At 34.4% G+C, this 17,850-nt stretch overlaps 1 protein-coding gene across 3 annotated transcripts in view; it reads left to right on the top strand.

Annotated features, from left to right (window-relative positions):
* MICU3 (mitochondrial calcium uptake family member 3) overlaps positions 1-17,850 on the top strand; it is a 96,924-nt gene that overhangs the window by 40,673 nt on the left and 38,401 nt on the right. For all 3 annotated transcript variants that reach the window (XM_068532010.1, XM_068532009.1, XM_068532008.1), the window contains exons 2-5: positions 742-895; positions 6,964-6,995; positions 11,857-11,935; positions 15,624-15,671. In XM_068532010.1, coding sequence (XP_068388111.1) covers positions 742-895; positions 6,964-6,995; positions 11,857-11,935; positions 15,624-15,671 — 313 coding nt within the window. The remainder of the gene's footprint in view (positions 1-741; positions 896-6,963; positions 6,996-11,856; positions 11,936-15,623; positions 15,672-17,850) is intronic.

Genomic DNA, 17,850 nt, shown 5'->3' with positions numbered 1-17,850 from the left:
TAAATTATATATAGTAACTATGGAATCAGGCAAAAATCATTTTATTAAAAAATTTGTTATAGTTCAGAGAGAAAATAAATAATAGTGAGAAATTATTTATCTACAAGGAAAGATCTTTAAGTAAGACAAAAGGAGATCCCCTTCCCCCCATATACACACACTCTTGATTCTGCCCATCTTAACCTTAGGTAGAATTCAGAGTGAACATTGGTGGTAACTCTACTGTAGTGATCTAGACTTAGCAACTTCAGTTTGAATCTAAGCTCTACCACTAAGTGGTTTCCTTAGTGGTCGCCATGAACAGCCTATCAGGCTTTCCCTTTCTGCTTTTAGAAGATTAATAGACTACAATGAAAAGAGTTCTTATTAAATAAATAAGCCTATATAGAGAGTACATAGTAGGCATTCAGCAAGTGTTGGTGTTCCTTCTGAAGAAACTACTAGGTCAGAAATTTAATGTTCTGTGAGACTGAAACTGAAGAAATAGATCACAGGTCCTTCAAAGTGCCAGTGTAAAGTCTTCAGAACCTTAATGATATTCATTGTAGGATCTTTTGAACATTAGTTCATTTTATTCATGTGGGTAATTATTTATAATATGATTAAGTTCTCCAGAAGACAATATTTTCACACTTTTTCATTTATTCTGTTAATTCACTCTCAACATAATTGAAAACATTTATCTTCTAAAAGGAGGTGTTACTTCACACAGTCCAGACTTACTTGCTTTCTTTACTTTAGGTTGCTGTTGGCAGAACAGACATTGAAGACCTAGATCTCTATGCAACATCTCGGGAAAAGCGATTTCGTTTGTTTGCGACTGTAGAATGTGAAGGGCAGTTATTCATGACTCCATATGATTTTATTTTGGCTGTTACAACAGATGAGCCCAAATGTAAGTATATTTCTTCAGTTATCTCAATAATTTTATAAGATTTTTCTCTTGTCTCTAGTTTGTAAAAATGTGGAGCAGTATAAGTTTTCAGAACAACTAAGCAAGCAATGTGGTGTTTCAAAAGATACTATGCTCTACAGTGTTACCAGACTAATATTTCTTATCAACTCCTACTGGTATCTTTTCTGTTTTCAGAAATTTCTATTGTTTCCTCTTTCTCAGTACATCCAACTAAACACTACCTTACTCTTTATAATAGGTTCTTACTCTGCCAAGTCAGTTCTTATATCCAGTCTAAACAGAATAACTCAGAGGGCTGGCTCCAGTTAGACCTGGACAAAAATTCTTACCATATCTCTTCTGAATATGTCATGGCTCCTGCAGTGTAAATATAAGTTAATTGTTTTTCACCTTTCCATGTGTTAGAGCAGTGGTTCTCAAATTTTGGGGCATTATGTACATTCTTGCAAAGTTACTTTAATGTCTGACTTAATAGAAGCCATCTGGATTCTCATATCTGCTTCTGTGTTCAATTTGTTGCAATGTATTGTTTTTCAGGAAGTATCTGAACAAAATCTGCCTCACAAATATAGAAGTAGGAAAAGGGAAGAGTATTTCAGTAGTCTTTTAGATAATTGTAGATATTCTTCTTTGGTACTGTATCAATACTTGGCTAATGGTAGTTTCTTAAAGTTTAGTTGCAGTGTGGATTTTGAAACTTTTTTGTTATCTGTTTTGTTAAAATACATTGGCCTACATTACACTTTGAATGGATCTTTTTCCCTTATATAATCTTGCAAGATCAACTGGAAAATGTTGTTTTATTAAATTATGCAGATCTTCCAAATGTTGACATATTTCATTACACAATATTTTTTAAAAGTCACATTCACTAATATTGTCATAATCTCATCAGAAAAGTTTTTACTTATTGGAAAGCTGTCAAATTCGTGGTGTATACAAGTTTTCCAATATTCTGATTTTTACTTGAAATCTCAAATGTTATCATTAACAACAAACACTGTCAGTTTTATTTAAGCAAGAAGCAACTTTGTTCATTTGTACAAAAATGTCTGCCAAATACCCAGGTCTCAATAACCATAATTTGTCAGTTATTCTTTCAAGTAAAAATTGGGTTCCATGAAAAAAAGGAACTAGTTCAGTTCACAACTCAAATAATCACAGAGTACTTTTTCTCAAGGCAACCATAGTACTTTGGAAGGCAGCAGAAGTGTTTTTATGCACCCTTCCCATTTCATCTCACAGAATATTAAATGACATGTAGTCAAGGACAGCTATCAAATGCCAGGCACTGCACTAGGCACTGGAGATACAGTGGTGAGGGGAACGAAAGGTAAATGTTCTCCACCCTCATGGTGCTTGCAGTCTGGTGGAGGAAGCCAACACTGATCAACAAAATTTACATATAAACAACAAATTATAACTCAGTGCCATGAAAGAAAGTTTCTTGATTCTATGAGAGTGTATTTTTGAGAAGTGACCTAGTCAGGTAGCTCAGAGAAATCTTCCTTGGGGAAATAAATATCACCATGAAATATGAATCATAAGAGCTAGCTAGGTAAATGGGAAATTGGGAGTGGAGAATTTCAGCAGAAGAAACAGCGTGTGCAAGAAGGAGTGTGATACATTTGAGGAGTGGAAAAAAGATCTGGGTGGCTCTAAGTGCAAAGAGCAAGGAGGAATATGGTATGTGGAATATGGGTATGTGGGGTAGGGCCAAATCATTCAGAGTCTGTAAGCTGATACTAAACATTTTTGTTTTTATCCTAAAAGTAATGGAAAATTGTGGTAGTGGTTTAAGCTGCAGGAGAATTTGGTGTATTAAAAAACCAAATTCAACTAAGTAAATTTTAAAGATCTTATTGGCTTTATTCAACGATTCATGAATTGAGCAGCATCCAATCTAGCAGATATAAAGGAGCTCTGAGGAGCTGTACAAAATGAAAGGCCTTTTATAGGCGGAAGGAAGCAGGAACAAGTAAGTTATAATAGGCAAAAAAAAGCAGGTTGGTTATTGTGAGGTCACGTGCCTTCAGGAGATGGTAGGGGTCTATCAGACAGATGACCTAACTGCTGCTGATCAGGTGATTCCTGATGACTGGTTTAAGATTCCATGTGGGAGAGAACTGACACTGTAATTAAGTCTCAGTTGGGTGACATGGGGCTTAGCATAGGCAACTCCATTTTGGGCCTGTTGTCTTGTTTTCAACAGGTGCCTGCCATGATTATATTGTGTTCTGAAAGATCTCAGGGTGGAGACAGATTACAGAGGTCCAGAGTGGCCATGAGCAGATCAGAGAGGAGACTCTTGTCCAAGCCTCAAAAGCTTCTAACAATGGTGGCAATGGTAATGATGGAGTAGTGAGTACTAAGGATTTCTGGTTGGCTTAACTGGATGGATGGCAGTAGGGACTGGCATTAAAGGGAAAAATCACAACTTCAGTTTTGGACATGATGTAGTTAAATGCCTCAGATATGTAAAAGAGGAGATATCAAGGAGGCAGTAGGATCTAGCTCTTGATCATTGATTTCAATTCACTGAAAATCAACATACCAAATAATTAGTTGTTTGATAATCTGCTTGAAACTGTCAAATGAATGCCTCAAGTTAGGTTAGAACAGTTATAGCCATCTCTTCTTCAGAGATAGAGTTATGGCAAAACCAAACTTAAAATAAATCCTCAAGGTCTAATGGATAGCATGGTGACTGTAGTCGATAATATTGTACAGCATTGTATAATTAAAACTTGCTAAGAGAACAGATCTTAAGCATTCTCAACAACAAAAAAAGGTAACTGTGAGGTGAAAGAAAAATGTATAAAAGTTCAAAAAATTCAATCTTCAGTAATTTGACAAATTGGCTACTTCACACATTAGCTTTTAATGAATTAATTTTTGATGCTTTGGATTATTTCCATTGGAGATCGGGGGGAGGACTGGGAAGAGGTGTGTGTCTGGGATTCATCGGTACATGATTGGTAATTAGTGCAATGTGTATGGATGAGATTGCCTAGGGAGGTGGAATAGTAGGAGAATAAAGGTGACAGTAGTGATACAAAAGGCTAGAGTTTAAGTAGGGCTCATTTTTGGAAAATTTGAAGTCTGTGGTAAGAATTGTCTCTCTCTATGCTTTTTTGGTTCCCGTTCCCTCCCCCCCTCCCTCCCCCTTCCTTCAAGAAATATTTATTGAGTACTTACCATGTGCCAGATAACCATATTCTGCCTTGGAATTGGTTGTTTCTGTATTTTTTGTCCTCCTATAATATTGTACGTTTCCTGAGTATAGGGACTTTGTACATAGAAAAGACCCTTATACATAAGTAGGTATATACGTGTTCCATACATTTTTGTTTAATTGTTTTTGTACAGTGTGGATTTTTATATTTATTTTTAGTATAGATTTGATAAAACTATTAATATATCTCTTACAATATCAAATGGTACTTTTGCATCAAATTCTGTAACTGTTGTCAAACATATTTGAGAAGTTATCCTTTAAGTAATGCTTAATGATTTAAAATTTCATAGTTTGAAATTTTTTAATTCATTATTTTCTTTATTTTTATCTTCATAATGTATTCACTGGAAGCCTACTGTTGGATTTTTGCTTTTTGGAAATAATTTTAGCTGTGATTCTTTTGATAGATATTCCAAAACTATCACTTGCAGGGAAAAAACTAGTTTCCAGTATAAACACAGGATATTTAACAACCACAAATTAATATCAGTTAATTTCTAACCAACACTTTTAAGACATGATTAAGAATGGCAACTAAAGATCAAGATATTTGTAAAAACTTTTTTAAAACTGTAGGGTTTTAAAAAGAAATATTTACCTCAAAAAAGAAAGTATGCTTCATAGACTGAATATTAAATCATATACATATCAAAATAGCATATTGAAATTTGACTTGTGTTTAGACCTTGGCATTCATTTATGAGCTTTGAGAACCTAAGTTACTTAATCTTTTGTTTCGTCATTTATAAAAGTAAAACTAACAGCCTTATGAGGTTTTTTAAGGATTGAATGAGATCAGTTATGTTTAGTGTAATATCTGACATGCAATAAGCACTTAATAAACATTGCTAGCTGTCATTGTCATCGTCGTCATTATCACCTGAATTCATAACCATTATTTAAAAAAATCTTTAATATAATTTTATGGCAACATCAACAGGCAAATGGTATGCTATGTAAACATTTGCTTAATAATTATAGTTCAAATAAATGTCAATTGAGATACACATCTGATTGTTGATTGTAACTTTGTGTTTGAAATCAAGAAAATTTCTTGTTTTACCCACTTAAATAGAACCTAAGAGGTAAACTGTTCATCTAGAACTAAAATAAGTAATTATTTTCATATAGCTTCAAGTATTATTTAATTTTAAGTTAAAAAATTTCAGACATACATAAAAATATTAAAAATATAATGAAAACATCAACCTATAGCTTAAGAAATAAAATATATCCAAAAGAATGAAGTCCCTCTTTGCCTTATATTTATATATGCAGTAACTTCATGTGAAATAAGGAATTTAGAAAATCAGAAAATCCTTTGAAGAACAATCTTAATGGCTCTTTAGTTTTATTTAAAAAAAAAGCCAATAATACTGAACATGGTGACATATCCGGCAGAATGAATATGTCTTTTGTGAATAATTTACCCTGGAAATCTCATAAACCCTACAAAACTCAAGAGTGTCTAACTTCCTCTTTTGATAAATAGCTTCTGAGCATTGCATAAGAGCATGTGCATGTACTTTTGTGCCATTTATTTTTCTTCTTTTCTTACTGCTATATTTCAAAAGCAACAGAATAATAAGTATTATTTACATTGTTGTGTTCATTACGTAAAGGAGGATATCTATGAAATGAATGTGTAAAGTATTATAATTAAGGTTAAATGCTGAATTCTACCGTATAGACCTGTGATTTTAATCTTGATTACAATCTTGATTTTAAACTTGATTACATGTTTGCATATAAACTGTCTTGGGTAAAGAAAGGATGTTGTTGCTACATAGAGAAGAAAACTATCTTCATAAAAATCAGTTTGCCAAATTTTAGAACATAGTTTTTCCCTTTTGATCTTAAAATGACTTATTACATCGCTTAAAAAAGAGAAAGTTAAGCAAAACATGCCTGTCTTATAATCTTGAATTTGATATATTGTTTACGTTAACTATGGTTAACTATACAGAAGTGGCCACATTGCCATGTAGAAAAATTATTGGTTGTCATTATTGTAATGTCGCTGAAATAGTTGATATTTACTAGTTCCTAATGCAGCTGTGTTATAGGATTTAATCACGTACAAACCTGGAGATAATTCTTGGACAAGCATTAGATATTCACAGTGTTCAAATCTGAGCAAGGAAACAGCAATATTGACTATGTATTTATTTTAATATTATAAGATTTATAGTGTTTGAGATCTTCAGGGATGTGAGGAGAAATGAGAAAAAGAAAGTGATCTCAGGTATTTTATTCAACTATGACATTCTTAGGGGAGAAGAATGGAAAACAGGCCAAGAGTCTCTCTATCACATTACCTGTTCTCTCCTTGATCTTTTTTTCTCTTTGCCCCTACCCTTCCCCTTCACTCTAGAGAGACCTGACCTTTGAAGTATAATCAGAGATACTAACACAGCAGAGATCATGGGTAACACCTTAAAATTATAATTTCTCTATGTTAATATTTTATATTCTAACATCAGTGTTTAATGAATATCATTGTTTGTGTTTTAAGCCCATAGGATGTTTAACATGGAGTAAGTTAACTTACTTTATAAATCCAGAAATCCCCAAAGTAAGATAATGATTATGGAAAATGTGTTTTCTATTCCACTGATATTATTTAAGTAGTTTATAGTACATGAAACAAATACATAATGCATAACATACATAGGTCTAAATCTTGAGATTAAAAAAACCTTTGCCTTTTAGATATAAAAGTCAGTGTTATGAGTTATGATTGTAGATGGTTACTGAATTTTGATATACATTACATGAAGTATTATCTAATTTTTTATGTTTATTATAGTTGCTAAAACATGGAAGTCACTTTCCAAGCAGGTAGGTTAAAGCTCTTGGTATATGTATGCATGCACACTATTTTATTTTATTTATTTATTTTTAAAATATTTATTTATTTATTTGGCTGCACCGGGTCTTAGTTGTGGCATGTGGGATCAAGTTCCCTGACCAGGGATCAAACCCGGGGCCCCTGCATTGGAAGCATGGAGTCTTAGCCACTGGACCACCAGGAAAGTCCCGCACGCTATTTTTATATATATATATTTATGTGATGTATATGTATATAAATGTGATTTGTACATATATAAAAGATATATAAAGCTAAACTCAAAAGAGATTATTGGCAAATTTTGCTAAATTAAATATTAAAAATTTTGGCACACCAAAAGACAGTGTCAACAATGTTAAAAGATGTATGACAGATGAGAGAATATGCTTGTAACATATTGGGTTGGCTAAAAAGTTCGTTCGGGTTTTCTTAAGATATGAAAAACCAGAACAAACTTTTTGGCCAACCCATTATTAACAGAAAAGGCTAAGTGTCTTGTAGTCATATAGAACTCCTGTAAATCAATATAAAAAAGATAATAAGAAAATAATGGGCGGACATCGCCAGAAGGGCCAATAAATATATGTAAAGGAGCTCAACCTCACTAGTAATCAGGGATATGCAAATTAAACCAATGATCTGATGCTAGTTCACACCCATCAGATTGTCAGGTTCTAGAAATCTAACAATACCAGTAATTAGCAAGGACAAGGAGAAGGAGGAATCCGGTGGGAATGTAAATTGGTATATGCTCTTTTGAGAGAAATTTGGCCCTATCTAGTGCGTATCAAAAATTCTACTTCTAGGTATGTTTACAAGAGAAACACTTGTATGCTTATACGAGGAGTCCTAAAAAAATTAGAAACAATATAAATGTCAATCAGTAGAGGAATTAATAAAAGAATGTGAAATAGGCATATGAAGGACAATACAGTAATATAGAGCTAAGATGAATAAATACGCAAGAGATGTGTGTATCAACATGAATAAACCTAAAAAACATGAGTTTGAGTAAAACAGCAAATTGCAAAATAATATAAACTGGTCTTTCTTAACGTGCAAAGACCTTTTTGGGGGTCCATGGAGTCAAGACTGTTTTCATAATAATACTGAGAAGATACTTGTTCTGTTACTCTCATTCTCTCGCAAGTGTACAGTGGAGTTTTCCAGAGGCTGCATGATGAGTGATGACATCATCACTCTGAGAACTAATAGAATATGTGCTTGTGTGTTTTTGTGTTCTAAAAATGTATCATTTCTATTTCCACATGCATTAAATATTGATAGATATAACCTACATAAGCAATATCTCTTTCAGGTAAACAATTTGGCAGGAAAATATGCTCATGACATATTAATGCAAAGAGTAAGTTACAAAACAGTATGCAGAAAATGATTTAATATTTGCAACAAGAATGACAAAAATACTGTACAAATATGCCTAGATAGAGAATTAGATTAAAAGGAGATTAAATAAAATTTTTAATTGTGGTTCATCCCTGGATTACAATCTGGTTTTATTTTCTGCACTTACTAATTTTCCTATAACATATGTATTACGTATATAATTATAAAAATTGTACTCAGGAAAATTGTATAAAGCCTTTAAAAGGCATCTATAATTCTAGGTAAATGAATTCAATCCAGCAAATATTTATTTAGTCCCTACTTGCAATACTGCAATACAGTTCTGACACTGATCACCCAGAGTTAGCATCAGACCCCACAGATTTAAGGACCCGTTTCCCAAAAAGGTGGCCCTCATTTCAGATGCCAGCTGCGACTCAAGGGATCCGGGACCACCCACACTGACCAACTGGCTACAAATTCAGAGAGTTCCCACAACTCCCCTCAAGTTTGATAATTTGTTAGACTGACTCATAGAACTCAGGAACGTTCTACACGTAGAATTATAGTTTATAATTATCATTATAAGGGAACAAGTCAAGGCCAGCCAAATGGAGAGACACATACAGCAAGGTATAGGAGAGTTCCAAACACAGCTTCTGTGCCCTCTCCCTGAGGGATCAGGGTATGTCACCCTCCTGGCACACCCATGTGTTCACCAACCTGAAAGCTCCACTGAGTTTGGTGTCCAGAGTTTTTATTGGGGGTTTCATTGCATAGGTGTGATTGATTGAATCATTGGCCACATGGTTGAATTCAATCTCCAGTCCCTTTCCTCTCCCCTCCCCAGGGGTCGGGCTAGCTCAAAGCCCCAACCCTTGAATCACGGGGTTGTTTTTGAAGGTCAGCCCCCCATCCTGAGTCATCTCCTCAGCATAAACTTTGGTGTGATGCGAGGATATAGTCTTCTTCCCAGGAACCAGGGACAAAGGCCAATCAGATTCTTTATCATACAACACTACTACCTATAAGAGACAAAGGTAGGCACTGGGAGTGGGGAGAGAGATTCCCGCCTGAGTGGAAATACAGTTTTTAATAAAACTTAAAAGTCCCTAGCCTCCACTGCAGTGAACTCTACTCAATACTCTGTTATAACCTATATGGGAAAAGAATCTGAAAAAGAATGGATATATGTATATGTATAACTGACTCACTTTGCTGTACACCTGCAACTAATATAATATTGTAAATCAACTATATGTCAATATAAAAAATCAAATTAAGAAAAAAAAGTCCCTGAAGTTGACACAAAACAAGATTAGTGTGTCAACTGGATGATCTAGACCAGACAAGGAACTAAATTATTACAAAAATAAACTGCTTAGACTCAGTAAGCATCTGGACAGTCATTTACTAGTTGTGTAATCCCGGGTGAGTTACTTATCTTCTTTAAGACATGGTAAAATATGCATAATGAGGATTATTTTTAAGAATTAAATGAGATATGTATTAGCCCATTGCCAAGCATATAGGGGACACTCAGTAAAAGGTAGCTATGATTTTTTTGGTCTTAAATTTTAGCTGAGTTTAAGTAGAAGAAATGAGTTGAATACATGGGAACAGTTAAAATGGAGATGGTAATATTTATATAATAGAGACAGTATAAATGAAAGTATATAAAATGTACTCAAGATATTAATATTTTTTAATCTCCTGCTCTAACAAAAATGTTTATGAGTTTACTATTGCTTAAACGTTAAATATCCTAGCTTCTCATTATTAGTCATATGTGAATTGCTACCCTAGTCAGACACTGCTGAGCACCTGGCAGCATCTGTTACCTGCAGTGCGGAAATAACACTGTGAAGGAAATGAGAGCAAGGATTCACAGACAGGCTTCAGGGTGTCTATAAATCCCCTACAAATACCTCTCCTGCCTTTGGCATCCCAGAGATTCCTTATTTGCCTGCTAACCCAGCTCTATAATGAAAAAGATGGTTTATAAATGTCACAGAGCTTTTTTAGGTACAACTACATCAGGAAGGATTTGTCTAAAGTGCTTCTCAAACTTGAATGTGCATAAAAATCACCTGGAGATCCTGTTAAAAATTGATTCTGGTTCAGGAGGCCAGGGATGGGATCTGAGATTCTGCATTTCTAACAAGCTCCCCGGTGATCATGCCTGGGCCATTGGGGAACCACATTTTGAGTAGCAAGAGTCTGATCTGGAAAAGAAGTCATTTCTATTTTTTTTTCAGTATGTTACTTAGCAGAGTAATTTTTCTTTTTTCTTTTTAAAATAAATTTATTTATTTATTTATTTTTGGCTGCATTGGGTCTGCATTGCTGCACGCGGGCTTTCTCTAGTTGCGGCTAGCCGGGGCTACTCTTCGTTGCAGTGCACGGGCTTCTCATTGTCGTGGCTTCTTTTGTTGCGGAGCACGGGCTCTAGGCGTGCGGCTTCAGTAGTTGTGGCACGTGGGCTCAGTAGTTGTGGCTTGCAGGCTCTAGAGCTCAGGCTCAGTAGTTGTGGCACACAGGCTTAGTTACTCCGCGGCATGTGGGATCTTCCCAGACCAGGGCTCGAACCCGTGTCCCTTGCATTGGCAGGTGGATTCTTAACCACTGCGCCACCATGGAAGCCCCAGACTAATTTTTTAATTTCAAATTATTTCAAGTTATCTCACCAAATCCTTTAATAATTTTTTCACAGTTAACCTAATTATAATTTTAACTTATTTTTAACACAGTATGTGTACTAAATACAAAATCGTTCTAGTATCTGGGCAATGAATCAAATGTTTAAATTTTCCAAAATAGTCCCCCCTCAGCTTGATTAAAAAAAAAAAAAGAAAAGCTGGCTAACCAGCAATTGAAGTGTGTATTCTTTACTGAATATTTAAGTTAAAATTAGAAAAAAAAAAATTGCAGCAGTGGACACAGTAACTCAATACCCTGTCATCCCGCTTCATCTGAGGTCATCATTCTTTGAGTCACTATTAAAATACTCTTCATTCTTCCCCAGCATAATCTGTTGCCCAGTTACTTCATCTACCACAAAATCCCCTAAATCCAAGAGGGCTACAGAAAACAGTATGTGAAGCTTAGTGATCATATGTGACCTGTATTAGGAAGTACACCTTTTCCTGTGGCTTCCACAGAACCATCCTTTTCTAACTGGCTCCAGAACTTAAGTTCACTGTTTTATCTTAATTAGATTATCATATATATATGTATTTCTCCAATTATTAAGTTTATCTGAAATTTTTGGTAGCTCTAATTGAATTTAATGTAGCATCTTTATCACTTATTTTTACATTTGGACTGTGGGCAAATATTGGGTTTTATGGTTGAATGAACTACAGATAAAATAGTATAAATACAGTCATGTCTCACGTCTTCTAAGCAGAGAATTTTTTTTGCATAGGCATTTAAATATTTTTGGTCTATTTTATAAGTAAGTGGTTTACCAGTTAATCAGCATTATGATACCTTATGTCATAGGAATTAAATCAAATGCTATCAGAAACACCACCAGTTTGGAAAGGATCATCAAAGCTATTTCGAAATCTTAAAGAAAGAGGTAAGTTAACTTTAGTATTTATGTATTTTAATATTGATACTATATTATTTATACTATTTATACATATTTTCCTCATGCTTAAATAATTTTACAATTACATATGTGTCTATGTACATGGAAAAAAAACTGAAAAGAAAAACACCAAAAAATTAATAATGATTGTTTCTCGGCAGTGGGATTAAGGGTGGTTTTTATGTTACTTTTTATATACACTATTCATATCTTCCACACTTTTTACAACAAAGTGAACTTTTATAGTTAAAAAAACCTTTTTAACCATATTGAGAAGTATATGTTATATTTACCCACAGAAAGCATTTTTCAAAAATACTGATTTCCAAATGTCTATTTTTCTTCTTTCCTTTTACTTCCAGGGAATTGCAGATTTTCTTAAATTTAATCAATATGAAAAGCTTATTGGATATATCTTTTGGTTGCACAATTTGAACATGTTTCTTTTAAAAACAACACTCACTGCAATATCCACCTATTTCAACTTACCGTATTACCCATACCTATATATACGTTAACTCGTTAATTCATACATGTCCTTGCAATCAAATTATATAGCTTTTATTGCAATTTTCTTTTACATTGTACTTTTTATAAATGTTTATAGCAGAAACTAATTAATAAACTCTCTTTAATCTTAAAAAGGAATGTTTCTTAGAAATATATATTTTCATATTCAAATATAAGAGTATACAAAATAACAATATAAAGCAATTATCTAAACTTACCTTTTTTTCATCAATTTCAACCAATATTGGTTTGAAAATAATATATTTACTCTAATGTGAAGATAAATACTTTAAAGGATTAGTTATAATCCATATATTTTTGCCTAAGTAGAATTAGAAATTCAGATTGCTTCTACCTGGTTCTTATGGACTCTGGAAGGAGGAGACACCTTGTCTTTAACTGTAGGCTTTTCATAACTAGGGTTTTTTAAATCTTTGTGAAATCTGAGCCATGGTGTCTTAAAAGTTCTTAGAAATTTTTTTCTGGAAGTTGTCTTAAAGATTGCCATGCAAATCTTCGGGTGGAATGATAGGATCAGGAAAATTCAAAGCTCGGAATGATGAGGTAAATTGGTGAATGTAAAAAATATTTCTTTAATACCTCTCATGGGAAAATGCAATTGGATCAAATATAATCCAAGAAAGATAAATGCATGGAAGAAGGAAATTCTTTTTAGTTACGGGGAGGGTTAAATCTGGAAGCCATAGGTTTAGGCAGGTCCTAATCCTACTTAAATTGTATGCATATTTGCATATTTTTTTCGGGGGGAGATGATCTATTCAGTGCTACCCAATAGAACCATGTGCAGTGATGGGAATGTCCGTATGGTAGCCACGAGCCAAATGTGGCTATTGATTACCTGAAATGGGGTTACTGTATCTGAGGAACTGAATTTTTAATTTCATCTACTTTTAATTATTTTAAATTTAAATAGCCCCATGTGGCCAATGGCTACACTGTAGAACAGTGCAGATCTATGTCATAGTGATGGGATTATCAAGGTAATCCGTGTACCCAAGAAGTTTTAGAACCATAGGGTTAGGTAAAGTAGAGAGTTACAGAGAATCTTGCTTTTTTATAAAGAGATTAGGTGGAAGAGGAATTGTAAAGCTAAGTTTTTAGAACTATTGAAAACTAATTTACAAATGAATTTTGTCTGCTTAAAATATAACCCAGCAAGAAAATGTTAGGCAGTTTTAGAAAAATTTAATTGGTATGCAGCATTTATGAAAACATGAATTACATAGACTTAGTTATAATAGCTAACTGTAATATATCATGATATAGGAGCTAAACAGTGTAATGCTTTTAAGGAACTTTCCTTAGAATTTTTTAAAATTGAATTCTCAACAGAAACCTAGTTAGCATCTTTCTGAGCCTCTTTTTCCAAGGATCGAAACATTACTATATGCTTAGCATTTATTATTATTTTATTTTTGACCCTGGGTGGCCTTAAAATAAATTGCAAGGTTAATCTAATGGTTTTCCATTTTTGTAATTAAAAACATTATGAATCTACAGTTCATGTTTACTAATATTTTCCCTTCTCCCTGACCTTTTTTTTTTTACATCTTTACTGGAGTATAATTGCTTTACAATGTTGTGTTAGTTTCTGCTGTATAACAAAGTGAATCAGCTATATGTATATATATATATATCCCCATATCCCCTCCCTCCCACCCTCCCTATCCCACCCCTCTAGTTGGTCACAAATAGTGTATATATGTCCCTGACCATTTTTATTAAATTATATCATGAGTTGCTCACTTTGTTTTTCTTCCCTGTGGATTATACCACCTCAAAAACCACTTAGTACTTCAGACAAGTGCTTACCATGATAATCATCATCAGGACTCTCACTGTTTTGTAATCCTTCAGTGAGGGGAATCGTGAGTTGATTAGCAAGTAAAAGACGTAAAGCATATATTAAACTTCTTTATACTAACCAGCACCTCTTGTGCATTCCACCAAGTCAGAGCAACAGTCAGTGAGATGGGGTTGTGGAGATACAGAGCCCATTTCCAGAGCTTTTTTTTTTTTTTTTTGAGGGATCCCTATGGAATCTAGGTATTGTATCTTTATATACGTTGACCATTCCAGAATCTTTCTCCCATAACGTTCATGGCAATCAACCAGAACTATGTCTATAGGTCACAATATTCTAGTATAAACAGAAGACGGGAATGCTTTCAGGGCCTCCTAGCTCGGTCCCTTCACATCTTCTGACAAACTGCCTGACAGTGACTCCTCATCCTTTGTTCTGTAACAAAGAGGGTAGCCTCAAAGAACATCAGGTAAAGTGGAGTTTTAAAGTTCACGATCTGATTATTTTAAGGATTGTTATACCCTTTTACCAAACATGAGGGCTGTCTGGTATCTGGATAAGTGTTATTGGCTTATTTCTGATTTTCATTTTCTCAGGATACACTTGGAAAAACAATTAAGCGATTAATTCTAGTTTTGGGTGTTATAATCCAAAGGCAAGAATTTGAGTAACAGAATGTATGTTTTTATGTAGTCCAAACAAACTCCTTTGAAAGTTTATGAGATTACAGAGAACTCAGGATGCAATATACAGAAAGTGTAAGCTTTCTGTAAAAATTGAAACTTCTTAGGTTACATTTAATAGAAGCATGAAGCTTATCAAGAATAATGAATGATAACTTGAAAGCAGAAAAGTAATAACTATAGAGTTGTGTTTTTTGAATGCAATAAGAAGTCAAATCTCTAAGCAAGAACATCTAAATGTTTTATTCAAGGGTTACTAAGAAGTAATTAAGCACTTTACAGTGTTAACCATTTCCAACGTTTTTATTTTATGTTAGATTCATACCTTGAAAGCTAGCAACACATTTAAAATTTACAGATATATGTAAACATTATTGATAATTTTGCTTTTGTGCCAGTATATCTGGAAGCATTAATGTGATTTTTGTATGGGTTTCTACAGAGGCATGTGAAACAATGTAAAATTTATTTATTGTTTCTTTCACTCTGATTTTGTAGTAATAGTTTAGTCTCATTTAAAACAATATTTAGCATCTTCTTTAAAACTCTAAGTTCTTTATAAATATTACTGCTATTATAAGAATAATACTTTACTTGATAAATATGAAGAGAAAGTAATATTTTATATATAGCATAACTAATACTATTTTTCTTCTAGGTGTGATTTCTTACACAGAATATCTTTTTCTTTTATGTATTTTAACAAGTAAGTATACTCATTAAATCTATTTCTGGATACAGTTTTCTTTCTCAAGCATAATCTTGGGAAATAAATCTTTTTAAAATTTATTTATTTATTTTTGGCTGCATTAGGTCTTCGTTGCTGCGCGCGGGCTTTCTCTAGTTGCGGCGAGCGGGGGCTACTCTTTGTTGCGGTGCGCAGGCTTCTCATCGCGGTGGCTTCTCTCGTTGCGGAGCACGGGCTCTAGGCACATGGGCTTCAGTAGTAGTGGCTCACGAGCTCTAGAGCGCAGCCTCAGTAGTTGTGGTGCACGGGCTCAGTTGCTCTGCGGCATTTGGGATCATCACGGACCAGGGCTCGAACCTGTGATCCCTGCATTGGCAGGCAGATTCTTAACCACTGCGCCACCAGGGAAGTCCCAATAAATCCTTCTTATATTCTCTTACTATTGAAAATCAGTTTAGGTCTATCCATGCTGTTTTACAAAATTCATGTCTAAATGCCAGTGGAAAATGCTAAGCATAGCACTATCAAGTGTCAAAACCATAAATATTATTATGCTCATAAATTATACATTTAATATCCTATATCAATCCCTGTGGTTGGATCTACATGGGAGCCTAAAGGTCAGGATGTGTAGTGATTTGTAAATTTCCTGCTACACTCATTCATTCAAATCACATTTTCTGCAAGACTAGTGTGAAAGAATGGGTCTTTTAACTAGTAAGTCTATAAGAGGACCCATCATACCTCCTACAACAGCTTTATTATCTTCCTCTCATATACAGCAATTCTTATGAAGTATATGAAGGGTTTACTAAGGTGTTCAGTTAAATTTCGTTGCATTTAATGGAGGAACTCACATGCTATAGTTCACAGTGCTCCAGCCACCTGACCTTTTTATTCCCTGAATTCTCACCTCAGGAACTCGTACTTTCTGCTCCCTCTACCATCAGTGCTTTTACTAAAGATCCTCAGGATAATAAAAATCATTCAGGTTTCCTTTGAAATATGAAGACTTAGAGAAGCCTTACTTGACCATCCTCCCTCAAATAGCTCCCTCTTCCATCTCTCCCTTTTTATCCCTTTACAATGTTTTATTTTCTTCATAGTACTTAAACTGTTCGAAAGTGTTTATTTACTGGTTTACATGATTTGTCTCTCTCCCCACAGTTGAATGCAAGGTCCACGATGGCAAAGATTTTATCTTTTCACATGGTAGCCTCTCAGAAAATAATTGGCAAATGAGTGAAGAAAGGAGTGAATAAAAGAATGTGGCTCGTGGAATTTCCAGTTGTGGGGATTTATGGAGATGTGTGGAAACAAGAACATCAATAAAACTGTGTCATTAGAAACCAATCTTAAAATTCCTATACTTCTGTAATTAGAAAATTCCCAGCCACTGTGTTATTTCTGAATTTAGTAATGGATGCTGTTAATGTTGGAGTTCTGTTGCAGGAAATTTGGGGTGTGTGTGTGTGTGTGTGTGTGTGCTCGCACACATATGTATTTCAAAAATTGTATATTTTTTCTTGCTTTTTTTCTCCTGGCTCAAAGTCATTTAAAGTGTTGGTGCTGAAGAAAAGCAAGTACTGTGCAGTTAGTTATAGGACAGCCTGAGGTTGTCCCAGACTGGAAAGCCATTCTGATGATTCCAGTGAGTGAGGAATGCCACTGTGGAAATTAGGGGAGTGGGTGCCAAGGAGTGTCTCAGAGACTTGTTTTAAAGTTATCTTGTTAGCTAGAACAACTTTAGGTGCAAAATTAGAAGTTGTAAGTACCTGGACCAGCAGAGTGATGGGTCCGAGTAAAACAAAACTGGTGAGGAAAGCCACTTGTTGAGCTGGGACAGGGTTGGTTTAAGCATGTTGGAGCAAACACAGATAGTGGTATTTGCTTACTACAGAAAGGGTAGGATCTTTGGATGCTGTGAATCTTCATTTGGAGTTCAGGACCCATCTTAGAAACTACTAAGAGTTTGAATTGAAAAGTTACGGGTGTCGTTTAGATTAGAACCAAGAAAAATGTGAAAAGAGGGCTGGCAGGAAGTGGGTTAGATAATCTATGTTACCTGTCCATAGTTTTCTCCCCTTTACTTTTTATTACTTTAACTTAATATTCCCTTCCAAGTAATGCTGGTGAGGACTTCTTTCTGTGTGTCTTCAGATATTTTTAAAGCTTGAATCTTGGTTATCAGAGATGG

The sequence above is a fragment of the Eschrichtius robustus genome, chromosome 21 (assembly GCF_028021215.1).
Source record: "Eschrichtius robustus isolate mEscRob2 chromosome 21, mEscRob2.pri, whole genome shotgun sequence".
Classification (NCBI taxonomy): Eukaryota; Metazoa; Chordata; class Mammalia; order Artiodactyla; family Eschrichtiidae; genus Eschrichtius; species Eschrichtius robustus.
Note: the sequence above shows the minus strand (reverse complement) of the source record. Positions and strands in the feature narration are given on the sequence as shown.